At 40.3% G+C, this 27,346-nt stretch overlaps 1 protein-coding gene across 4 annotated transcripts in view; it reads right to left on the minus strand.

Moving 5' to 3' along the window:
- Atp13a5 (ATPase 13A5) overlaps window positions 1-27,346 on the minus strand; it is a 130,435-nt gene that overhangs the window by 89,864 nt on the left and 13,225 nt on the right. For 3 of the 4 annotated variants that reach the window (XM_034515275.2, XM_076942758.1, XM_076942760.1), the window contains 6 exons: window positions 17,730-17,903; window positions 16,081-16,227; window positions 15,803-15,873; window positions 15,617-15,697; window positions 8,193-8,262; window positions 3,205-3,339 (listed from right to left, as the gene is read on the minus strand). In XM_034515275.2, the coding sequence (XP_034371166.1) occupies window positions 3,205-3,339; window positions 8,193-8,262; window positions 15,617-15,697; window positions 15,803-15,873; window positions 16,081-16,227; window positions 17,730-17,903 (678 nt within the window). The remainder of the gene's footprint in view (window positions 1-3,204; window positions 3,340-8,192; window positions 8,263-15,616; window positions 15,698-15,802; window positions 15,874-16,080; window positions 16,228-17,729; window positions 17,904-27,346) is intronic. The other variant, XM_076942759.1, reaches the window with a different exon arrangement.

Here is a 27,346-nt window from a genome sequence, read left to right on the forward strand (position 1 = left end):
TTCTCAAACCTCATTATGCTGGGAAGCCAAATTTGTTTATCAGACTCAGCGTTCTGGGGAGCCTGCCATGCTTCCATGCCTTTGCTCAGGCTACTCCCTAGAATGTTCAGCCCAGTTTGCTACTAGCAAGCTCTTTCTAATCGTTCACATGAAACGCTGTGTAAATACAACCTCCTCCAACAAGGACCAGATCCAGGAGGAATCTAGTGCTCTGCTCCTGCCTTCACACCTGTGCTGGAGCACTGGTGACTTCCATTACAGCTTCTTGTCCTTTCTCCCCTGTGAGGCAGGCAATTCCCAGGGTAGAAACGGGGTCATACATTCCTCTTTGTCCCCAGACTCTGTCACACAGTAAGCCCCCAGCAACAATGTATTTCATAGACCTGAAGTATTCTACATCTCCTAAGAACACAGGGGTAGGCTAATATAAGCATTCTTTTTGAGCTAATGTACTCAGAAACGATAAGCATGGGTTTCTATGACAACCAGCCAGCCAGGAATAGGCAAGTGCTGTGATGCTTGCCATAGTTGCAAAGCTCATTCCCTGAATTTCATCAGGCCCCCTCTGGTTTCTAGCGTCTCTCTTCAGTGGGACCAGGATCACTTTCCTCAGCTCATTTGCATGTTGTTGTTATTCCGCATCTGTTGCTGGATATCTGTGTTTGCTGTGGCTGGATTCTCTCCAGAGAAAGTGGAAGTAGGACATTAACTCATGTACCCCAGGGCCTTGCTGGGTCGTGACTGAAGGCAGGGCCAGAGGTGAGGGTGTCTAGGGATGCTCCCAGGACCATGCTAGCAGATGCACTGGTGAGCCTAGCTAGACTGCATGCAAATATACCTCAAAGGTTTGCAATTCTACCTCACATGCACTCTCCTAACTTCTTAGCAAAGGACTACAACTCAAGTGAGGTAAGCTTTTATCAAGCAGCATGGTTTGGGGCAGGGCAATCAGGCAGGTAGGTCACCCTCTTAGCTTTAATTCAGAGAAACAATGAACTCAGCATAAAGATTTAGCTATTCCTTCCTTTATTCCTGCTAGTCCCCCTCCCCATCCAATTTTCCTGTTCTCTCAAAGTCCACGGGTCAGTTTTGGAAAGTGTGCTCAGTGCAATAATGAGCAGCACTTGGCTGGGGGTTGGATGTGGATGTGTCAGTCAGAAGGAGGATATACCACTGCATGTGTCCCGTTCCACATAGGCTGTGCCCAATGCCTGTATAGTATGGCTATGGGAACCTATTGTGAGCTATGAAGTTGTAAACAGTGTTAATGGTTGAGGGCTCCCTCGGGGACAGAAGTTATTGAAGGAAGTATGCTCGCTTGGTGTGGCTTTGCAAGATGCCTTACTAGTTAGGTCAGTTGGGCTTGGTAAACAAATACCAGCTGCTAAGGAGATTAGTGTCTGTTTTCTAATTCCTATTCTTCTTGGCTCTTTTGCAGTATTAAGCTTGCCTTCTCATGGTACCCACTATTCTGGGCAAAGTAATTTAGGGATACTGTAAAGAAGAAGACATAAATTTTAATTACATTTTTTAGATTTATTTAATGTGTACATGTACAGCTGTTTTGCCCACACGTATACACATGCACCACTTGGGTGTCTGGCGCTCCTGGAGGTCAGAAGAGGGCACCAGATTTCCTGAACTGGAGTCATAAATGGGTGAAAAGCATCATGTAGGTGCTGGGAACTGAACCTGGGTCCTCTATAAGATCAGTACTCTCAACTACTAAACCATCTGTACAGTGGCAAATGTTTAATTTGGATAAGAGGTTTAAGATACAGAAAAATTAAAATTATCTAAGTTTAAACATTGCTATGCAATAGTGCCATCCAAGATTTTAAAATTCTATCTTGCAATGAAGGTCCTTAGCATGAAAATAATAACTCAAAATAGCTTCAGGAAGTCCCTGAAACTGACCCCAGATTCACTAGGCCTCTCCCTGTCACAATAAGCAACAAAATCTAAGAGTTTCCCCTCAGATAGAGAGAAGTTGAGCTACAACAGAGACTCTGAGTCCAGATTGGCTGCCTGGAAAAAGCAGAAACCAGCTGATCTGCCTAAAAAAGGTTTAGACCAACTGAGTCACCTGGAAAGGACACGCTCCATCCTCCTGAGCTGCCTACAGTCTGTGCAGTGTACTCCAAGTTCCCAGCTTTGTGAGCTATCACCCATACTTGGGTGACACTTGGTGATGCTGCTGTCATTGAGTAACATCTGTTTCTGTAAGTGATCCTTCACTCATATTCCTGTAAGTGACCCCAGAATGCACTGGTTCACCAAGTTGGACTTTGGTGGTACCCATAGTTTGGATTGTTGTGAGATCTCTATCTGGGATCTGTGTATATCCTCAGGATAAGTTTCACCACACAACTGATACATAGAATAGGAAACCAGAAACCATAAAGGAAAAGAGAAATACATTTGCCTCTATATAATCTTTAGTGTATGAAAAAAACAAAGTCAAGGGGGAAAGATGGACTAAAAATGAAACTTCTCCACACTGATGGTGGGTATGAAAAGTCCTTGAGTATAAAGAAAAAATGAAACGCTCAGGGAAGTAAAACGAATCTCCTTTCACTAGCAATCAGTAACTGTACTTTAAAACATCAGTTTCGAACACTAAGCACTTACTGGATGAAGACTTCTACATATCAATATCCATCACACAGTGCTGGTTTGGAGTTGGAGAAATCAATGACCTTGTGCATTTCTGATCAAAAGAATTGTTTCATTTGGAGAAAATTACAAAGCAGCATCTATTAACATTCAAATTATACCTATCCTTGGATCTAGCAGCCTGGCTTTTGGTTGCTATGCTAAAAAAAGAGAAAAGAAGGAAAAGTAGAGTCTTGTGTCTTGGTTAATATGTGAGTTGAGCTGCTGCCCCTCCCCAGTCTTAAGAGTAAAGCTATTATCAATCTGTGTAACAGTCATCACACCTGACTCACACACAACCTCAGAATCCTAAACACAGTCTAGTGAAGCCTCCAGTTGATGATCAAACTTTGAAAAGATGTTTAAATCTGTTTGATATTCCCAATACCCTATCCTGCAAGTGTCCCCACAATAAGATGTACCTGTTGCTGCCTTACAAATCTTGTGTGACAAAGCTACTCCTATGCTCCAGGTAGAAATTCGATAGGCTTTGCTTGTTCAGCCAGAAGCAAAATATAAATGTAATCCAACCACGATTTCAATCCTTACCTGTCTCAAATCATATACACTCAAGACGATGGAGATAACAGTCAAAATGATGATAGCCACAGAGTATTCTATGTAACCCTGGGACAGCCACAGAGTGAGGGTGAAGGCTTGGAACACATAGAATGGATTTAAAACCTGCAGGTACAAAAATAGCATTTATGTGGTAGCAATCAGAATTATATCATTACACTATAGAATGTCTTTCCATTTTTAACATGTGGTGACCTCTGCTGTTTATAAATTCACTTAGAACTCAGTTAACTTGAGCAAAGACGATGCCAAGAGCATAGAATGTAATATGTTAAAAATAAAGTTACTCTAAGTGCTGAGAGCCATACTCAAAAATTTTCTGTATTTATTCACCCCCTTCTTCCCCCCAAAATACTTCACCAGTACAAAATCTAGCAATATGCCATTTATTCATATGCTGTGCGGCAGTTTCCAGATTAAACCCTCCATCTTAGGGGAAAACTTCCTGAGACAGGATATAAAGGGAAAGTGGAAACACAGCATATTTTAGGATAGGATGTTTAACAAGGAAGTGAAACAACAAGATGTTTCAGGAGGAGATGAAACAGTCACCCTTAATGACAAAGAAGTGTCATTAAGACCAGAAGTAAGCAACTAGAATAGCTTCAGGAAGTTCCTGAAACTGACTGGACTCACCAGACCTCTACCTCCCTAGGAACAAATAAACAGGGAAGACTGCTAAGAGTAAGTAAGAAGATATTCTGACCAAGCAGCCTGGAAGAAAGTGAGATCAGTCAAACTGCTTAGAAGAAACAAAGACCAGCCTAGAAAAGGTTCAAACCTCCTGAGCTACTAGGAAAAGACAATTTTAACACCTTGCAGTGCACTCCGGGTTTCTAGAGTTTGTGAGCTGTCTCCCACGCTGGAGAAAAAGTGGGGATACAGCTCCCTTTGAACCATTTATGTACTTTTAAGTAATTGCTCACCCATATTTCTGTAAGTAACGCCCCCCCCCCAAAACTCATTGGTTTACCAAATTAGACTTTATAGTGGTATGAGTGGTTTGGTCTGTTGTCAGTGCCCTATCTGAGGTGAGTAGATTTTCATTCATGTCTGCCCAGCAGTGGGGTCACAGAACACCGTAATGGAGGAAAAAACATAATTCAGTCTCATTCAAAAATCATGGGTGTATCTTTCATGTTCTCACATGCTGCAGCCTTAGACTAATTGTGCCGTGAAAATGAAGAGTCTTCTTTTATCCAAGCTATTTTAGAATAATATTCTTTCTGTCACCAGTCATAGTAAGATCTTTTTAGAGGCAACAGAATCAGTGTGGTTGCTTCCCTTGAGCCCAGAAGGATGCTGGGCAAGCAGTGCATTTTGCAAGGATTTATCCAACATCATTGGAGGGCGGTGTCACTAACTCCAAAGCTGATCAGCTACAGCATGCTCAGGTGTCTCCATAGCACCTTCAGCTCTTTTCCTCCCCCCTATCTCCCACTCTGGTCTTCCTGGTTCCTTTGAATGATTCCGGCAGAGAGCTGGGATGAAGCTCAGTGGTAGAGTACCTAGCATATGCAAGACCCTGGTCCAACCGCAGGGACGACTAAATAAATAAATCTAACAATCACAACTTCTAACAGTGGAATCACCGGCTGTCTCTGACTCTGCTGCCTGCCTTTGGGACTTTTCTCCCTACTGGGATGCCTCATGCAGCAGACGCTGTAGTCTTGACTGCAACTCCATATGCTAAGGCTGGTTGAAGTCCATGGAAGACTTCCCCTTTTCTGAACAGAAATGGAAGAGGAGTGGATGGGGGAGAGGAAGACAAAAGACTGAAAGGGGAGGAGGGAAGGGAAAAGGAAATCTGAATATCAATCAATTAGTTAATCAATTCAAAAGCAGTCTTAACAGAAAGAACAAATCCCAGGAACTGACAAAAATTTCCACAACACAGAGATACAGCAATAACAAAAGAGTACGCTAGACTGAAGCATGGATTCTGTTCTTGAGGAAACACCCTTTTTATCCTCTTAATAAATTGGATGAGATACTTGCTAAAACCAGGAATCCTGTTCCAAACACTACTTCCTGTAATTCTCTCAGACACTGAATAAAATTCTTCTTTGCTCCTAACAATGAGCTGATAGCTACTTAATGAGTTAATAGGGCTACATACGAAGTGTTCCTCAAGCCTTTGGATATTATTTATAAATTTAAAAAGCCTTTGTTTCTTGGTGTTATTATTCCCATCTCAACTGCTTTACTTACAAATTATAGCTCTTGAGTTCACTTGGCATAAGATGCTCTAATTATAGATTATGTACTAATGATAACATGATTCTGAGTTTGTAGAAATACAGTGGAAAATTGCTTAAATATTTCTTCGGAAGAAACAGCGGCAACATAATTAATTTAACCCCCTTATTCAATATCCATCCCCACTAAATGTGAAGTAATTAACTCCCTCCCCTTGTTTTGGTTTTTTTTTTTTTTTTTTTTTTTTTACTAAGGTTCTGATTCATGTGTGCTAAAACATACCGGACTCCTTTCAGAAAGGATCACTGATACTTTGGAAAATATTTAGCAGTTTTCAAATGCATTTTGGTAAGAGGTTCCTGAAGCAGCCCGCCTTCCCCTAGCTGGGGGAAGCACATGTGGGGGTGCGGTGGGGGAATGAGTATGAGGGAAAGCTAAGCACCAGCTCCTTTTTGCTAGGAATATAACATTACTCTAAAAACTAATGCTGAATTAATAATAGCCTGGTGTGTGCTCTAGAAATAGAACAATGGTGGATAATATTTCATGTTAGACAGATGCAGCCATTCTCAAAAAAAAAAAAAAAAAAAAAAAGGACCATTTTTATGAGTTAGAAAGGGGCTAAAAATACGCTCGGCTGGCAGGATGGCTCAGTGGGTAAAGATATTTGTCAGTGCAAGCCTGGGGAACCTGATTCAATCCCTGAAATGCACATAAAGATGGAAGGACAGACAGATGAAGTAGAAGTCCTCTGACCTCCACACACATCAGCCTTGATACCCAAACCCATGCGTGCCATCTGAGCATTTTCATCTCATACACCATGCGTAAACACAGATAGATATAATAATATTTTACCAATAGGTTGGAATTATGGAGCATTGTGCATGCCCCAAGACCGGCACCCTGCATCAGTGACAAATAGCTCAGTGCTGAGGAGAGTAGAGACAGAAAATCTCAGGCAGGAAACTGAAATTAGGGCTACAGTAAGAAGCAGGGGTAACATGCTGTAAAGGCTGGAAACACAGCCAGCTGATCGTAGAGTAGGAGAGAACAGAGTCTATGGTACAACTGTGACCTCTGCCAAGCCCCACACAGACCAGAGGAGAACACTGTTGCCTACTATGTATATCTAGATTGGCTCAGGCTTGTCTCTGACCCAATAATACACTGAAGACCAGGGAGAGGCAGGCACAAAGCCATCAAAGAGGGACTGCGAACACAGAGAGTAGAAGGGGGGAAATTTCCTCACTTAGTTGATGTACAGAAAAGAACTAATAAAATTTTCAAAGAAAAAAAAAAAACACAATAATATCTTTTTTAAAAAACTAACAAGAAGCCACACTCAAAAAAATAGAAATAGTAAAAATGACTTATAAAGGACCCAAATAATAAATTTTAAAATCTTAGGGGTCGTAGATGTAATGATGTGGCTCTGTGGTAAAATTGAAGACTTTTGGCCTCTCTGAAAGTATTCACTTGTTGGAGTTCTGACCCCCAGTGTGGTGGTGTTTGGAAGTGAGGCTTTGAGAGATAACTAGGGTTACAGAGGTCCTGGTAAGCAGGGATTAGACGTCTTTCATGAAAAGAAACATGAAGAAGCTGGTGGTCCCCAGGCCAGCAAGACCCCTCAGTCTGGTGTGAGTATACAATCCCTTGACCTTAGATTTCTACCCAGTCTATGGGATTGTTTTGTAGTATCGTGAGCAGATTAAGATACCATGCTACCACCACAAGAAAAAGCTTAAGATAACCAAAGAAACAGGATATTACAAAACAGAAATCTTACTCTCACTGAGAAGTGTATTTAAACATAAAAAAAGGGGTGACTGAGCTGGTAAGATGGTTGAGCAGGTGAAGGCACTTGCTGCCAACTCTAACGACCTAGGATTAATCCATGAGATCAACTTGGTGGAAAGAGAGAACTGGCTCCTGTCAGTTGTCCTCTGACCTACACACACATACACACCACACACACACACACACACACACTCACACACACACACAAACATACACACACACCACACACATACACACATATACCAAACACACATACACACAAACACACACACCACATATGCATACACACCACACACACAAACACGTGCACAAGCAACACACAAGTACATACACACACACCGCACACACAAACACACACACAAACATGCACAAGCAACACACAAGTACATACACACACACCGCACACACAAACACACACACAAACATGCACAAGCAACACACAAGTACATGCACACACACCACACACACATACACACACCACACACATATACACACCACACACACACAAACATGTGCACAAGCAACACACAAGTACATGCACACACACACACCACACACACACAAACACATACACAAACACACACAAACATGCGCACAAGCAACACACAAGTACATGCGCACACACACACACAAACTGTATTCTCAAACACATAGATGCCAGATAGATAGATAGATAGATAGATAGATAGATAGATAGATAGATAGATGTAATAAATAAAAAGGCAATTGAAAAGGATAGGTCAGATCCTGATTGTGTGTGTGTGTGTGTGTGTGTGTGTGTGTGTGTGTGTGTGTGTGTGTGTTGGTATTGAAAAAACTGAAAGGAAGGATTAATAAACAGAAAAGACTAGTGTCAAGAGGCAGTCCCATGAAACACAGATAGCATTTACAATCCTACTGAGGTCAAGACATTAAGAAACAGATTATCTTTTTCAAAAAGAATAAAATTATTTAGTTACCTGTTTAACAAGTAGCTTCCATATGGGCTGGATCTCCACCTCGATAGCATTGGGCCCACACACTAACCTTCTGTGGGAGATTGACCATCTGTTAGTGTTAGCCACAAGCCCAATGACAAGTGAGCACAGGCAAGCTGACCACAAGCTACCCACCTCTCTGTCCTTTAGGCATCTTGTGCCTTGGTAACCACTATAAGCTGACGTCATACTAAACCATGTTTAGTTTCAAGATGAAAGTCAATGTGTGATTAAGAAGGTTGGTTTTTTTCCTGCTTTAAACTGCCTTTAATACAACTGAGGTAGTCAAAATGAAATTAGAAATGGCTTTGAGAAAAATAACTTGATTACATCCTGAGAGCAGTCGAAAAGCCATAAGTCTGAAAATAATTCTAGACTTCTCAGGCATTCAGTTTATCCCAGACATCAATGATGGTGTCTGTCTTACCCTGGAATCTCTCATAAGAGGTCCTTGTAAGGTGAACCCATTCAATGCACCAGAGAAAGAACAAGTACCCAGGAAGGTTCTCTATGGTGCTGCTCACTTGTAACTGTCAGGACACATGTCCACTGTAAAGAACAGTCCCTGGTGTTGGGCTTGTGTCTTACAATTTTTAACTTCTTGCAAAAACATATATTAAACCCTTACAATATTCTACAGAGTTCTAAAGGGATAATCTTGTTGAAAATTTGTTCACTGTGGGTCTTTAGCCAATATTAATTAATTAACAGCCAATATTAATTGCAACCATGGAACTTTTAAGGATCATATTTAAAAACACTTCATATTATCACTACTTATAAAGGAAACTCAACTTTGAACAAAGTAAGTAGCTGTCCCAAGTTCTTAGAGGCAGAAGGGAAAGGTATTTCCAACCATGGCCTCTATGACATCAGCTCCCAACTCCACTTCTGGGAATGCCAGCAGGGAGAGCCTACATGAACGCTCTTTGATCTTGCTAGCGTAAAACACAGATGAGTTCAAGTTCAGCTGACTTTTAAAGCATGCTGTACCAACTTGAACTATTGCTTGCCAGGAACAGAGATGACTCACGTTAAGCTCTTCCAAGCTCTAGACTGTGGGGAAACGCTGCGGCCCAGGGAGGAACAGGCAGAGAGGAAGCGCTGTGTGAATTTGTGAATCCTAAATCTCATTCCGGAACCTCCAAAGACTTAAACTCAAGCCCTGTTAACTCTCTGACAATAATCAGTTATTGGCCAATTGTTAGAACCTCTCAGGACACAGCATGCGTTCCTTCTCCCCTCTGCAGGCTATGCTCTCCCTGTACTCTTCCCTTTGTAAATGCTTCTCAGCCTTTAAAAGGCAAGCCTGACAACCAAGCTGTGCAGCTCTGAACTGTGAGACTGAACAAAACAAGCTCTACACACAACCAGGCTTCTGCCCTTGCTCCTCCTTCTACCTAGGCCAGATTCCTTGCATCTTTGCATGAATTTGCATGTCTTGCTCCATTTGGGCCTCTAAAAAGGGCTACTCTAACTTTCCTAAATTTCTTTAACCTATCTTATTTTTCTCTACAGCATATATGACTGAACATGTATCTTCTTCGTATTTATGTGTGAGTAGATGTGTGGGCAGGTGGATGTGCACATTCACATGTGTATGTGGAAACCTTTCCTCAGAGGCTGGTCACCTTTATTTTTAGACAAGGTCTCCCATGGAACATGCCATGTTGGCTAAGCTGACTGGCTAGTAAACCTAATGTCTCTAGCATGTCCAAGTACAGAGACTACAAATAAGCAGCACCATGTTTCGTTCTTTTCACATGGGTTCTAGCGATCACACCCACATCCTTCATGCCTACAAAGCAAGCACTTTATCAACTAAGCCCATACCACATGTTCCCCATGTTTTAGTCAGATGTTTCTGCCATTATAATAACATAATCTTGTAAGGGCTATTACTATTACCCAAGAGCTATTGGCTATTACCCAAGAGCTCAGATAGAGCCTAACATATACTTCATAATCAAGAATTATTTATTCAAATTAATGGATATCCAACTTAGAGGTAGGAATGAACCTGAGTTCCCTTATCTGAAAAATGAATTTGATAAAATATACCTAATAAAATTGTGGCCAGTGTCTTAGTGAGATTAATATGCAAAGCAGTTGTCAAGAGTGTGCTGAGGACATGACAAATCCCAGGTAAGCGGCAGCTCTCTTTGAGGTATGACTGTGTCCGTCCGACACAATTAAATATTTTTCTCTCCTTCAGCAACATCTTCTGTTTTGGCGACACCACTTACCTCATTGAATTAAAACATAAATTTACGTGTTTTCTCTCTTGAAGTCCCATTAACTGCTTTTGAAGGCAGGAGGAGAGAGAGCAGTTTCAGAACTGCTTTTCTAGGACCTGGGGCCGGACACTGAATATGTTCCCCCAAAATGCTGGGGTTAATGAAAGTCATGGGGACCTGCATCTAGAGTCCTTTCTCCTCTATTGAAGTCCAAACCCCTAATGCACAACTAAGGACAGACTGAGACGGCAGAAATCCAATTGAGAATGTAAGCCAATAGCCGGATGCTCTTTGTCTCTCCTTGTCTGCTGAGGTGGTACCTGAAATTGCCATTGAGGGAAGAGCTCAGGCCCTGGAGAAGTGAGACACAGGAAACTGTGGGTCAGGCATTGCCTGTGAATGAGGTCTTGGTCTCATCTGGGCCAGGAGGAAGTCACAGCCGGCCTACTTTTCTCTGCCTTGTCATTCCTACTAACCTTCGCCAAGAGAAATTCTGGTTTGTTTAGAGGTGTGTACCCATTTCAATCTCAGAGCCAGCCCCAGAGAATTCTCATGGATGTTGGCAGTGGCAAAGCAACCAGAAGTATTAGGCTTGAAGCCAAGACACACAAGAAAAGGTCAAAGATTATATTCTGCTATGAAAGATCTGATGAGGTGGCAGAGGAGTGAGGCTGAGCTCATTCTGTGTGGCCTCGCCAAACAGTGGAGGCCAAACACAGTTAAGTAGGCTTACCTAACACCTGTCACTATCTATTAGGAGAGAAACTGCTGAGAAGGCAGACAGCCTCTTCTCAGAAGATGGATCTTGACCAAGTCTACAACTGAGACCTCAAGAAGGGAATTTCATACTGGTTGTAGCTGGTGCTTCTAGGTTCACAAGGGATCTCCTCCAATTCTGAGATATTCAGATCATGGAGTGTGTGAATTCTGAAATACCAAACATGAATGGCTAGTATTATTTTCCTTTGAGGGATAATTCACTTTTTTTTTCAGTTTGCTTAGTTTTTCCTTTACTGACTCAAACGAATACATCAATATATCTTCAAGAATTGCTAGAGAGTTTGCTGTGGGGCTCTGGAGCCCTTGTAGATTAGAGTCAGGATCCTTAATGAGGAAGCAGGAGGATGCTACAATCACTACTACACTACTCAAACTTCTCACTCCAGCACTCTCGTTTGCTTCCTCTTTCCATTCTGATAGCCTGCGAGAGCCTCTCGGGTAGGAGATATTCCTAAAGTTTTCCAGAAACTCAGAGTGCCAAGCAGGATATTCCAGAGTGAGTCACTTCTATAGAAAAGCAAATTGAGAAATCTGAGTGATGCTGTAGGCCAGTCACTCACTCCCTTGAAATTCCTGCTTTGCCAAGGATGCACAGGCTACAACAACCAGTGCCTGGGATTTGGATGTAATTACTCAGTCCAATAAATGAGTTGGTCTTAGCAATCCCCCATTACAAAACACTTTGAGAATGCTTTGAGAGGTTGTTTCCTGGAAGAAATCTACACGTATGTAATTGAAACGCTGATATACCGAAACTTCATATCTTCAAAATTGGCATGTGACAACAGTCATTTAGCTTTTTGTCCTGGTCCTCATCTGTGCTCTGTCCATTTCTTTCATATCCTAGTGGAATGTGTTTCATTTTCTAAACCACAGTCTTCCAGCTAGCCGGGATAGCTCTCACAGGATTTCAGTTCCCAGTATGAGCTGGTGAGGTGCTCCCAGGAGTCTCTTCTGATGGAAAATGCCCAAGCATCCCATAAGTGAAAGACCAGGAGGGGAGGAAACAAAAAGGGCATGAGGAACTGTGGAGAAGGCAAGACAGATCTTGGCACCCTCTCCTTCGTTTCGCCTGGAAGGCTCACTGCTTACACTCGCTGCTGTCTCCATGGGGCTTTGCTCTGAGACACGCATTGCAATTAGATGACGTTCTACTTCCATCAGACCCAGACCCACAAAGCCACGGGCCTGAAAAGTCCAATTTATTAAAAAGAGAACATTGATCTCAAATTGTTTGGGTTTTATCAAATTACATTTTAAATGAAATACAGGCAGTATCTTTAGATAACTAGCTCCTAGTTGAGTGTTAGGAGTTGAGAGCATATTTTCAGCTTCAAGGGAGAGGATAAACCTTTTCTCCATTTCTCTAATCAGCCATCACTTGCTCCTTTCTAGAAAGATGATGTGGGAGGCTGGGTGCGTGCGTGGGTGTGTGCGTGTGCGTGTGCGTATGTGTGTGTATTTGGACTATTTTCTCAGTGTGTGACTTTCAAAAGGCGTAAGGGTAACCATTACTTCTCTCTCAGGTTTTGCTCCAATTAAGACCAGAGCTGTACCACAGGAAAGTTCCGTGATAGTGGCAACATCTCTTTCCTGCCTTCCTCCATCTGCCTTCCATCTTGCTTTCCTGTTTATGGCTGATCTATTCATAATACAGCTTTCTATAGGAAGAGCTTTCGATGGCTTTTTAGCTGCCCATCACTTACATTCCTTTTCTGGGTCCCTAACAAGCAAGCCTGCTTCTTCTCCTCCTCAGAAGGGAGGGCAAAGTCGAGAATCAAGTTTGGCTCAGAAAAGCCACAGAACCAACAGTGAGTGGCTCTTTCCAGCTTCTCCTTTGGTGTTGCCGTACCTTTCCAGCTTCTCCTTTGGTGTTGCCGTACTGAAGACACAAACCGGCTGTGGAATGAATATTCCCCCCGCAGATACTAGCAAACACTGGCTGTCAAAGTTTTGGTCTCTTCTGTAGTCACCAGTGAGGTGAATGTCTGGAATTACCTCAGGTGTGCTGCCAGGCAGTTACTTTTCTGTGTTCAGGGCCTAAACAAAAGGTCAGGAGCAGGATGGGATGAATGAAAAAGGTAAAGGGGTGTCCTAACCCTGTCCACTAGAAAGGCTAGCGGATAGCAGGTGGGTGTGCTTTTTCACAGGACCCCATTCTTGTGATGGTAGCTGTCAATGAACATGTCCAGAATAGCTGTGACAATGAAAGGCTGAGTTTAGCCCAGAGAGGTTAAGATCAGAGCAAGCCAGCTCCGGAGACAATTTACTTATTCATTTTATGATGCCTTCTGGCGACTTCTCTCCCGGGCAAAATCCTCTCTCCTGGTGTCCTGATTAGCTTTTGCTGCCGACAAGTGGGACCTATGGACATCCTGGGTCTTCTCTACTTGCCCAGCTGCCAGGAATTCTACGGAGAAGTGTGCATTTAGGTCCTATATCATGTCAGCCTGTCAGACTGTTGCAAGTCTTTCTTCCTTCTTCTCTTGCAGTGAGCTCTTGCTTTTTTAATGAAGGGAAGCTCGGCATCGGTTATTGAATTCACATGCCCTCCAATCGATCAGTCACTTCTAATTTCCCTGGAAAGGCCCCCAGCTCGCTCTACGAAATGAAGAGGAAATGCGTGACACCCACTGGCTCTTTCTGTCCTTCACTCTGGAATGCCTACAACATAAAATATGCCTCTGCTTATGAGATTATTTCTCTATTCTTCATATTTGGGATACTGTACTCTGTCTTGCTTATTAGATTGTCAACTGCTTTATTGTGTAGACCAGATTTAAATTTAATTATGGATGATGTTTATTAAAGCTTGGCACTTGATAAATAAGGACAAATGTGTCCTAGCTGTACCAATGGGGAATCTTTGCTATGGAAATGGTTTCTTGTGCAGAATATCTCCCCATCGATCACTGAGAGCTCTTAAGCATTCTAGACCAATCCTCCAAACATCTTGCGTTAAGTATTATGAAACGAGTTTCATTTTAATGACTTTGAAAAGTTTCTGTATCTCAATGTATCAAACATTCAACTAAAATCTTATGTAATGATAATATTTCTAAGAAGGTTTTTTTTTTTTCCAGTATTGGTCTGGTATAGATATCCACCGCATTTCTCATAGTATTTCCACAGAGGAAGAACTGAAACCAACACTTCAGGCTTCTAAGACTCTGCATAAGGATTATGGTGGCAGGCAGACCAGCAAGATGCTGCAGCAAATAAAGGCCCCTGCTGCCAAGCCTGCTAACCCCCGAGCCTAGCCACGTGGTAGAAGGACAGAACGACTTCCTGCAAGTTGTCTTCGAAGGACAGAACGACTTCCTGCAAGTTGTCTTCTGAACTCTACACAAGCTTTGTGCACTTATGCTACCATATATACACACAAACAAAATAAATGAACATTTAAAGCATAATGAAGAAAATAGTGTGAGGAACTTGCTAGAATTCCAGAATTCTTTGTCCAGAATGGACTGCCTTATTCCTACAGAAATCTCTGAGCTGTAAGGACAGAACCCCAGAACAGAAATGCATCACAATTATTAGTTTGACAATTGGCATTTCTAGTTGATGTCAGGAAAACAATGTCCCTAAAAGTGTCTGAGAAACTAAGCAGATGGTTAAGATTATCAGAAGGGTTTAGCTGTTTCCTTTGGAGCTCACCAGGATCATTCACTTCAAACAAGAGCTAGAGGAAGCAGGAATATTTCCCCTCTGGTTAGTAGACGGAATCAGCATCTTCTAATGTCTGGCAGCCTATAGACAGTCCTGTGGATTTTACTCCTCTCCCTCCCTCTCTGCATCTGTTCCTCCCTCCTTCCCCTCCCCAAATGAATGGCTATGTCTTTCTCTTTAGATTATTAGTCCCTTGCAAAGTACCTGACGTATCAGAAACACAGAGATAATAAATTAACGAATACTGTCATTTGTTTCTTCTGCAAATCTCTGTTGAGGTCCTGTCATGAGTCTAGGGATATTCTGGGTCCTGCACATGCAACGTTGAATGACATACACAAGTAAGTAGTAAAATGTTCATCTCCATAGCTATTTGTTCACAGTACAACACGACCTGATTACTAGTTTTTTGTTGTTTTTTTTTTTGGGGGGGGGAGGGTGGTTCTCAGTCAATTTGGGAGGATTAAGAAGCTGATGTTTATGAAATGACTTCAGCTTAATATAATGCCTGTTCTGCAAGCCTAGACAAAAGGTCACATTTTATTCTATTGCTTTGCTCTTTTGGTGTCTTTTTAATAAGTTTACCTAAGAAGAGAGTTTAGAATGTCGTTCTAATGCCAGCAAATGGTGAAGCATTTTGCCAGCAACACACCAATGAGGGTGCATTTGATACTTTAGGCCAGCAGGGTTAGGCTTAGTAGGCATTATTAATCCTACCTGACCTCTTGCTCTTCGCTGGTCAGACCCAATCCAAATGTATGATGAATGTCAAAGCAGGAGTTACTGTCTTCCAGCAACCTAGGATGGAGTTGGGATAGGAACAATGCTTCAGTTTACAGCTCCCAATAAGCCAGGGTTCTTCGGCTGTGTCCTGAGATAGTGGTGAGAAAAAGCTATACTTACCCAACTTTCTGAAATCGCTTCTTCAAGAAATCCCACACGTACCTGATTTTCTGCACTTGGATGCACCGTAGCTGCAACCACAAATAGGAAGGAACAGACATCATTGACAGAGGAAAGCCAAGCAAAGGGGAATTCTTCAGTGTAGGCTCCCATGTGGGTGTTCCACCTCAGGATCATTCCAGCCCCAAAATGTTACATTCAAAACTTGAACGAATAAACACACATACTACTTTGTCTTCACAAATGTCCCAAAATGTCCCACACGTAAGACCTCTTACTTTCAGTTCTGGCTTCATTACAGCTTGGTTTATGACCGAGTGGTGGTCAGCTACCAGAGGTTCCTCTGGGTTCTTGCTTATAGGAAACTTCAGTGTGGATAAGTGGAGGCAAAAGACCTTTTTCCTCATATATCTTCGAAATTCATCCTTGAAAAGCCAACAAACAAGAGGACAATCTCAGACCTCGCTCAGAATGCAAATTCTTAGTCCCATTCTTAGACTCCACAGAGTCAGAAACTGGGGAAATGGTGTCAGCAGTTTGTGTTTCAGTGAGACTTCCAGAGGCTTCTGATATGTTCAAAATTTTGAGAAATTCTGGACATATTTTATAGGAAAGCATTATGTCTAGAAACTTTCTTAGATGACTCTATTTCCCTTTTATGATTTAGTTTTTTGAGTCAGGGATTCTTGGTGTATTCTGGACTGGCCTCATCTTCCTGGTTAGCCTGCCTCAGACTCCTAACTGTTGGGATCTTATGTGTACACCATCATGCCAGGCTCTAGCCATTTTTATACAATATCCACGAGCTTAAATTGTCTAGAATACTCCAAGGCACACTTTAAAAAAAAAATTGAGTGTTCCCACGTTGTGTGGTCTCTGAGAGTTGTAACAATGACAGCCACTGTCCATGTAATGGCAGAGAGCAATGTCCTTAGGCCTGAAATACCAGACATTTCTGCAGGCTGAAGTGAAGGAAGCACCAGCATTATTGGGCTAGACAAGAGATAACATGTGGCTTGAGGAGATAGTTTTTCCTCCTCTTGTTCTAGTCTAGGGAAACTGCCTGAATGGATGAGCTCTTCCCCTCTAGAATACGAATCAATCATTGCTGGGTCACAGATGAAGAATAAAAGACTTTTTTTTCTTTAAAAGTTATATTTCAATTTTTATTTGAGAAATAGTACTTGCATATATTTATAGGTCTTGAGTAGTTATTTCTTCTGAACTGAAATATTCTTTCCTTGAAGACTCGGAAAATAAACAAAGCTCACAAGTCTGAACAAGTTCCTAACATTACAAGAATCTTAAGAGGTCTCTCACTGGCTACAAAGATAGTAGCAATTTCCTGAAAGAAAAGGCTCTATAACCTGTTTAATCACTTGCAGATAAATCAAGGATTTCGAGGAATGGCGTGTACTCTTCAGTGTTGCAACTGCCTATGATTCACCCACAGTCCTGTGAGTAATATATATGTATGTACATATATTATGCATGTATTATATGTGTGTGTAGAATACACATGCTAGACTTGGGTGAAATAATTTCTTTGATCTGTTGTCAATGAATAGACAATTATTCATGTCTCCCCAGAAACACTGACAGAGCAATAGGGTTTGTTTTGAATGATCAGGTCAGGGTAATAGGCCTCTTAACCACTTTAGAAACTTAACATTTCTTTGTGTTGGAAACACTCAAAACCCTGTCCACTAGCTATTTTTACATTTTTCTGCCAGCCATACTATCCTATACTATTAATAGGTATTACCCTATTCAACCTTGGCCTTGTACCTACTAATTACTAAAAAAAATTAGTAATCACTATTCTATAATGTCAACTTCACATTTTCCTCGTATAAGTGACAATATACAGTATCTGTCTTTCTGTAATGATCATGGCATTTAAAATGGACAAAAGAAAGGTACGCACGGTTGTCCTCAACAAAACTGTATCTGCTTCTTGCAAGGGGCATGGGATGCAACTGGTCCACACCCACCACTCAGGTCTCCAGTAGAACATCAGCTGAACTGCACCAAGAGTCAGGATGGCTGTGACAAGGCACAGGGCTCTCCGTAGATTCTGAGTGTGGTAGCCAAACACCTCCTGCATAATACATAGAACATTTTATGTTGCAGTATTTACAAAAATATCATTTGCTTCATAGAATATATGTTTTAGATACAGGGCTGTTGGTTGAGAACATCAGTTGATAGAATTAAGTTGACTGCAGCTGACAGCTAATATATAAAAGGACAGAGAAGCACAACACTTCCTACTTCTCTGCCATGTAAAATTACACATTCGATGGGATGAAAAAGGAAACTCTACCTGCTTCTATGCCATCCCAAGAGGTACCTCAAGTGTGTGTAACATGCCTCATATTTTAAAGCAGATTTATTTTCTTTAGGTATTAAAAGGCACACCCAGATGCCTTGAGCTGCAAGCTGTTTCCCAAGTGCCGTTTTCTGACCATGACTCCACCCACCTTCACCAGGCAGGCAGCACCAGTGACATCTAGATTAGACCCCTTCCTGCACCCACCCAATCCCCTGGGACATGCCCATCTCCCCTGTGATGTGCACTGCCCACCCTGAGTTCCACTGTCCAGCTTGAGGCTGCTTATCCAAGACCAGTTGCATCAGGAACATTCAGGCTTGGCCTGCCTTCCCAAGACCTGCTACACCAAGAAAATCCAAGAGCAACTATAAGGCTAAAGGCCAACATAAGAACAGAATCAACAAGCACCAGGGCAATGTGGCACCTTCAGAGCACAGCTGTCATACTGTTGCAGACCCAGATACCCTAACGCAACCAAAGCAAAGAAAATTACATTAAATCCAATCTAAAAAAAATAGATGATAGAGGCTTTAAGGAGAAAATTAATAAATCTTTTAAAGTAATACAAAGACAACACAAACAGATGAAGGAAATAAATAAAACTGCTCAAGACCTGAAAATGGAAATAGAAGCAATAAAGAAAACAAAACCACAAACTGTGGGAATACTAGAGATGGAAAACCCAGGGAAGAACAGACACAAGCATCACCAACAGAAAACAAGAGATGGAAGAGAAGCTCAGGCATAAAATACAGGATAGAATAAATTAATACATCAGCCAGAGAAAATGGTAAATTTAAAAAGATCCTGACACAGAACATCCAGGAAACTTGGACACTATGAAAAGACCTAACCTAAAAATAATAGGAATAGAAGAAATTGACATGTCCCATCAAGTAGATTGAAACAAAACCCTCCTGCTACATAATAAGCAAAATACAAACTATACAGAGCAAAGGAAAAGTATTAAAAGCTGCAAGTGAAAGAAGCCAAGAAACATGTAAAGGAAGATCTATCAGAATTACACCCAACTTCTCAACAGAGACTCTAAAAACCAGAAAGGTCTGGGCAGATGTCTTGCAGTCTCTAAGAGACCACAAATGCCAACCCAAATTACTATACCCAGCAAAACTTTCAATCATCATAGATGGAGAAAATGAAATATTCTAATATAAAACTAAATTTAAACAATATCTATTCACAAATCCAGCCCTACAAAAGATTTTAGAAGAAAAACTCCAACCTGAGGAAGTTAACTACACCCAAGAAAACACAGGAAATAAATAATCCTGCACTATCAAAACCAAAAGAAAGGAAACACACACACACACACACACACACACACACACACACACACACACAATGGATTCTTTATTAGATACTAGAATGGTTACTCTGGCTTGCTTCTTGGATTTTGTTTTTTGCTTGGAAAATCTTTTTCCAGCCCTTTACTCTGAGGTAACATTTATCTTTGTTCTTGCGGTACGTGTCTTGTATGCAGCAGAATGATGGATTCTGTTTTCCTATCCATTTTGTTGGCTTGTGCCTTTTTTGTTGGAGAATTGAATCCATTGATGTTGAGATATATTAATGAATTAATGACTAATTATGTTAATTCCTGTTATTTTGATGTTTGTGGTAGCAGTGTGTGTGTGTGCCCAGACCCTTCTGGTTTTTAGAGTCTCTGTTGAGAGAACTATGGCCTCTGCCAGACTCTCAAAAAGGTAATACCAATACTCCTCAAACTATGTCACAAAATAGAAACAGATGGAGCATTGCCCAACTCATTCTATGAGGCCATAGTCACCCAGATACCTAAACCACACAAAGACTCAACAAGGAAAGAGAATTTCCAACCATTTTCCCTCATGAACATTGATGTAAAAATACTCAGTAAAATACCTGCAAACTGAATCCAAAAACACTTCAAAAACATCATCCACTATAATCAAGTAGGCTTTGTTCCAGGGATGCAAGGATGTTTCAACATATGACAATACATCAATGTAATCCACCATATAAACAAACTAAAAGAAACAAAAGCACATGATCATCTCATTAGACACTGGAAATTCTTTTGACAAAATCCTATGCCTATTCATGATAAAAGTCTTGGAGAGATCTGGGATACAAGGCACATACCTAATAATAATAAGGGCACTATAACAGCAAGACAACAGCCAACATAAAATTAAATGAAGAGAAACTTAAAGCAATTCCATAAAAATCAGGGACAAGTCTTCCCGCTCTACATCTACTCAAAATAGTATTGTTATTCAGTTAAAAACTAGAAGCTTTTAACTAAAGCTTTTAGACAACTGAAGGAAATCAAGAGGATACAAAGTGGAAAGGAAGAAGTAAAAGCATTGATATTTGCAGATGATATGATAGTATACATAAATCACCCCAGAACTCTGCCAGGGAACTTCTACAACTGATAAACATCTTCAGCGAAGTAACTAGGTACAAAATTAACTAAACAAACAAACAAAACACATTCCAGTGGCCCTCCTATATACAAACAATAAACTGACAGAGAAAGAAATAAGAGAAACATTACCCTCCACAATAGCCACAAATAATATAAAGTACTTTGCTATACCTAATCAGGCAAGTGAAAGATCTGTATGACAAGAACTTCAAGTCTCTGAAGAAAGAAATTGAAGAAGCTATCAGAAGATGGAAAGATCGCCCATGCTCATGGCTTGGTAGGATTAGCATAGTAAAAATGGTCATTTTTACCAAAAGCAATCTACAGATTCAAGGCAATTCCTATCAAAATGCCAACACAATTCTTTTCAGACCTTGAAAGAGCAATTCTCAATTTCATATGAAAAAAACAAACAAACAAGAAAACTGAGATAGGCAAAACACTCTTTAACAATAAAAGAACTTCTAGAGAAATCACTGTCCCTGATCTCAAGCTGTACTACAGAGCAATGGTGATTAAGAATGCCATCCATAGTGTTAGCATAAAAACAGACAGGTTGATCAATGGAATAAAATGGAAGAGCCAGAAATAAACCTACACACTTACAGACACTTGTTTGTTTGTTTGTTTGTTTGTTTGTTTGTTGGACAAAGACACCATACCATACAATGGAAAAGGGAAAGCATCTTGAACAAATGGTGCTGGTGTAACTGTATGTCTGCATGGAGAACACAGAAAATAGATCCATATTTATCACTCTGCACAAAACTCAAGTCCAAGTGGATCAAAGACCTCACAAAAAGTACATTAAATTTAATAGAAGACAAAGTGGGGAGTAGCCTTGAATCCATTGGAACAGGAGTCAACTTCCTTAACAGAACATCAATAGCTCAGGCACTAATACCAACAATTAATAAATGGAACCTCATGACACTGAAAAGTTTCTGTTAGGCAAAGGACACTGTCAATAGGACACAGCAGCGATCTACAGATTGGGAAATATCTTTATAAACCATACATCTGTATTAATGTGTCCCAGCATTAGGAAGGGTGGTTTAGAGGATCCTGTTCCTTGGTATCCTTCACCCTCTCTAGCTCTTAGGCTTTTTCTGCCTTCCCTTCCACAGAGTTCCCTGGATTCTAAGGGAAAAGATTTGATGGATACATCCCATTTAAAGCTGATTATTCCAAGATCTTTTATCTCCTCCTTAATGCCCAGCTTCAGGTCTCTCTATTTGTTCCCCTCTGCTGCAGGCGAGCTTCTATGATATGCCTGAACAAGGCACTGATCTATGAATATAGTAGAATATCATTAGGAGCCATTTTATCACTAGATTTTTTTTCTTGTTTTAGACCAGTATCATTTGGTTTTACCCCAGATCCATGGGCTATATAGTCTCAGGTTCTTGGTTGTGCGAGCAATTTGGGTATGGGTTCCATTTTGTGGAATAGTTCTTAAGTCAAATCAGTTATTGGTTGGTTACTCATGAAACTAAAAAGCTTCTGCGTGACAAAGCATCAACCTACAAAATGCGAAAATATTTTCACCAAATATACATCCAATAAAAGACTAATATTCAATATATATAAAGAACTCAAGAAACTAGATATCAGGGAAACAAATAACCCAATTAAAAATGGAGTACAGATTTAAACAGAAATTTGTCCATAGAGAAAACTCAAATGGCTGAGAAACATGTAAAGAAATGTTTAATATCCTTTGCCACCAAGGATATGCAAATCAGAACTACTTAGAGATTTCATTTTATAGCTGTCAGAATGACTAGGATCAACAAAACAAGTGGCAGCTCATTCTGGAAAGAATGTGGAAAGAAGTGGCTGGTAGAAGTACAAACTTGTACAGCCACTATGCAAGTCAGTGTGGTGTTCCCTCTGGAAGACGCTACTACCTTGAGCTCCAGCTATACCACTCTTAGGCAATTTACCTATTAATTACAGAGGCATTTGCTCAATCATGGTCATTACCACTGTATTCATAATTGCCAGAAATTAGAAACAGCTTAAATGTCCCTACACAGAAGAATGGATAAAGAAAATTTACACAATGATGCATTCACTCATTAAGAAAAAGTGACATCGTGAAATTTGTATGCAAATGTATGACACTAGGAAAAAGAATCTTCCTGAGGGAGGTATTCCAGTCTCAGAAAGATGAATACAGTATATATTTGCTTATATATGGATGTTAGCACTGAAGTTAATGATAATGTAGCTACAATCCACACACCACAGAGGAGAGGTATAGAGCAGCAGTTCTCAACCTGTAGGTTGCATCCCTTTGAAGGTCAAGCAACCCCTTCACTTGGGTTGCATATCAGATATTTACATGATGATTCGTAACAACAAAATTACAGTTACGAAGTAGCAACAAAATAATTTTATGATTGAGGGGTCACAATATGAAGAACTATATTACAGGGTCTCAGCATTAGGAGGGTTGAGAACCACTGTTCTAGAAGGAACAGATACATCTCGTTGGAAAAGAGAAATAAAATAGATAGTTAGGGATGGAGGAGAAGGGTGAAATGGAAACATTGAGTCAGGAGAGGGGTTTGTAGGAGGGACAGCTAAAATTAAGGGTCATTTGATGGCTAGTATGGAAACCTAATGCAATACAAACTTCCTAAAATATTTAATTATATGAAGATAATCTAAATGAAATAGTCAAATAATGGGGGAAACAGAGTCTCAACTGGCCATCTCCTGGCACCAGATGAAGCTTCCACAATTGAAATTGTGCTACATCTAATTGAGTTGCTGGCCAAAGGGGCCTCACGTGAGCCCCTAAACAACCCTAGCTGTTGCCAAGGTTACTGGTTGCTTTCCACAAACCCAAAGCAACTCCCATTACTGAAGACATCACCTACACAACTCTTTGAAAATAAAGATGTTTAGCAGGTGCCTATGTAGAGCCCTTATGTTTCAGCATCTTTGGTACAGGAAGGTATAACATATGCTCTCAAAAGAAAAACATAAACACCAAGCCAGCCACAAACCTTTAGCCACAACGTTATACAATCTACAAGATATGCTAGAACACTTATTAGGATACGTACCATAGGTGGACTGGGGGAAGGTGAGGAAAGAACATGATGGATCAGGTGTGGGAAGGACAGAGGGAGAAAGGCCTGGGAGAGAAAACTTGTACCAGGGGACATTTTGGGGATGAGTTAAAGAACTAGTACAATGGAAACTTCCAGGAATCTACAAGGATGACCCTAGTAAGCTAATACTCCTAGTAAGGGGAGATATGGAGCCTAAACTGGCCATCTTCTGTAACCAGGCAAGGTTTCCAGTGGAGGGATTGGGATACCAACCCAGCCTCTAAAGTCAGTCTTTCTTCTTTCAACCCTCAGATACCTTGTCACAGAAATTGAAACTAACACACTGACAAATGCATGGTGTGTGTACTACCTAATGGCTTTGGGTTGAATTGGAAATTTTTCTTTGTTTTTATTTTCCAGTGACTCTAACTTCCCACATCCAGATCACAGAGCTGTGATATTAGGACTACATCTAGATAGATAGATAGATAGATAGATAGATAGATAGATAGATAGATAAAGTAGAACAGACCCTTTCGAATTTGAGGTCAACTTAGATCTGCATTATATAACAAATCTCTTTGTTTAAATCTTTGGAAAGTCTTCACCTTCAGTATGACCTTTTTTAAAAAAAAAAAAAAAAATTAGTTTTCCCTTAATAAGGTAGTAGTGGATTAAAAGTTGTTGAAAGTGATCCTTAAACAGAGTAGAAATGGCCCACGTTTATGAAGTAAGACATATATTTGAATCACTGCTCTGCTTATTGTGGGCTGTGTGACCGAAGGTAACTCATTCTCCATGGGAAAATCCCAGCACAATCTTCTAATGGAACTAAGAGGAAGACTCACAGTACAGGACTGCGACGATCAGCCAAGGAGCCTGCAGTCTCTGTACAGTAAGAATAAGCTATAGACTTTTGTAATGCTACACAACTCATGTAGAAAAAGGTGCACACCGATGGAAAATGCAGTGCTAGTTTGATATTATTAGCAAAGATGTTCTAATTTAATTCAGATACTTGCAATTTCCATCATTGTATGAACATTCCAAGATCTCTTTCTCTCCCTGTGTTCCCTCTGCTTCTATAACACTTGGTCTACTCTGTGTATTATAGTTTTATTAGACCCAAATAACATAAGTATGCTAGCTTACATATTACATGATGAATATACAGTGATTTACTTACAAACAGTCAGTGTGTGTCAAGGCCCAAGAGTATGAAAAACAGAAGCAGAACACATTGGAATTTTAGTTTAGCTCATAACTGCAACGAGTTCACTCATAAACACATTTTTGATCTGTTTATTTTCACACAGCATTGACACTGATAATCACAATGCAGTTGCCTAGTTTGGTTTTTTTTTCTGTATAACTTCCTTTTATTAAACAGGGGAAATATAAGCCTAGGGAGGCTTCAATGAAACTTTTAAAGCCATAGACTGCTGACAACCTCTTAAATTGGGACAACTCTTTGGGGAAGGCAAAGTTATAACTTCAATACAGAATTATAAAGATGTTTCTACCTGTAATCGATAATTCTTCAGTTGGAAGGATGCCCTAATGAAATAACACATAAAAGAAAAAATAATGGATGCAAGATGCTCAGTGCAGCATTGTCTGTAATAGCAACACTATTGGGGGAACTGAAATGTTTGCCAGTGGTTCAGTGAGGTTTGAAATATCAGAACAATGGTCTATAATGAAGCCATTAAAAACACAGTGTATGGTGTCAATGCAGAAACCTAGGGCCATCTGTAATACAAGGTTAAATGGATAGAAGACATCCAGAATGAATGGAACCAAATAGCAGCAGCACAAAATTTAGCCCAACTATATTGAAAATTACATTAAATGTAAACAGTCTTAATACCCTGAATGAAAACATGATGGTAATACAACATGCTAGATAATAAAAGGCATGCTTCATGTTGTTTCTAAGAGACATGCTTTAAATATAAATAAGCCCAAAAGTTAAAAAAGAAGCAAAAAAAAAAAAAAAAAAAAAAAAAAACCATAACATACAAATGTTAGTGAAGAAAAGTTGAGTGGCTATATTAATGTCAAACAAAATATATTTCTTCATAGATATTTAAGAAAAGAAACATTATGAGAGAAGAGTAGGGTACTTCATGATAAATTCAATAGAAATACAACAAGTATAAATTTAATTTATAATTAAAACAAAAAAACAAATTTATAACTACAAGTTATAGTTATAACATTCTTTGAGCTCATATGACTTATGAGTCCTTTCAAATATTTAAGGTTGAAGTGAAACTGTTCTTGTATAAGCTCCTGCATAAATGGAGAATGTAAGAATGTTCCTAACTTGTCATAACAAGGTCAAAATTACCTGACACTTGAATAAGCATGTTAAAAGAAAAGTTATAGGCTATAATTTACATCACTATATATAAAATAATCATAAAATATGTTATATAACCAATGCCATGGCATAATGAAAAGGTATTACATATTATATATTATTACCCGATGCTATTTGTCTTAGGAATACAGAAGCAATGAGCTTTTCAGTGTTAATGTTTGGGGGAGGGGGATGTCATACAATAGACAGAGAAAAAGAAAGACAGGTGTATATGGTTACAAACAAGTAACTTGTTTAAGTTCAGACAGACTGTAACTCTTAATAAACTTAATAAGTGAATATATTAAAGTTGTAGAATGGTAAGTAAATATAGAAAACCCAATTGTATTTGTATGCTGTAGTGGGTTAGCCTAATGCTACTTGTATTTAATGCTAATATTGGTCCCCAAGCCTGGTTTCCCCAGAGAGGAGAGAGTCCACACGTAAGTCGCTAAGTGGTCCTGCCCCCAAGTTATTTCTAATTGGAAAATAAAAATGCCAAGAGCCAATAGCTGGGCAGAAGAGACATAGGTGGGGTTTAGGATTCACAGGCTTGGGGTGGGAGAGGAACCATAAAGGAGAAGAAAGTGCAAAAGAGGAGAAGGCAAAGCCGCCATGGGTTAGGTGTCAAGAGAACATGGCCCTGTGGGCTGGCCAGTTGGCGTTAAGAGTAGTACAGACGAAACATAGTAGGTAATAACTCAGAGTATCAATAGGAAAGTAGATTCTAACAGCATAGAGGGTAGGCAGCTGCCCAGTTTTTGTGCTGTTTGAGGCTTATTGTAAATATAAAGGTTGTATGTGTCTTTCATCCGGGAACTAACGAGTCTAAGGTGGGGTAGAAATCCTGGGTCGGGATTAAATGTTTTCTTTCTTTCTTTCTTTTTCTTTTTTTGAGACAGGGTTTCTCTGTGTAGCCCTGGCTGTCCTGGAACTCACTCTGTAGACCAGGCTGGCCTCGAACTCAGAAATCCGCCTGCCTCTGCTTCCCAAGTGCTGGGATTAAAGGCGTGCGCCCACCACTGCCAGGCGATTAAATGCTTTCTACAACAGTATGTATTAGCAGAAAGTTGAAAGTCAATTAAGCGTAAATAATAGAACAAAGAAAACTTCAATTGCCTTGTACTAAATCCACATAAGGCGTGCAAAACCTTGATGCTGAGAACTCCCGTGTTACTGCTGAGTGAGTGAGAGCTAAATGAGTGGGAAGACACAAGAAATCTGGGATGTCAACATTCCTCTCCCATTTAACGGCTCACCAAGTGATTTTGCAATCACTGTTTAGACGACTCTAAAATTGCTGTAGAAATACCAAGAACCTAGGGGAGTCAAGAAAATAATTCAGAAC

The sequence above is a fragment of the Arvicanthis niloticus genome, chromosome 12, assembly GCF_011762505.2.
Source record: "Arvicanthis niloticus isolate mArvNil1 chromosome 12, mArvNil1.pat.X, whole genome shotgun sequence".
Taxonomy (NCBI): domain Eukaryota; kingdom Metazoa; phylum Chordata; class Mammalia; order Rodentia; family Muridae; genus Arvicanthis; species Arvicanthis niloticus.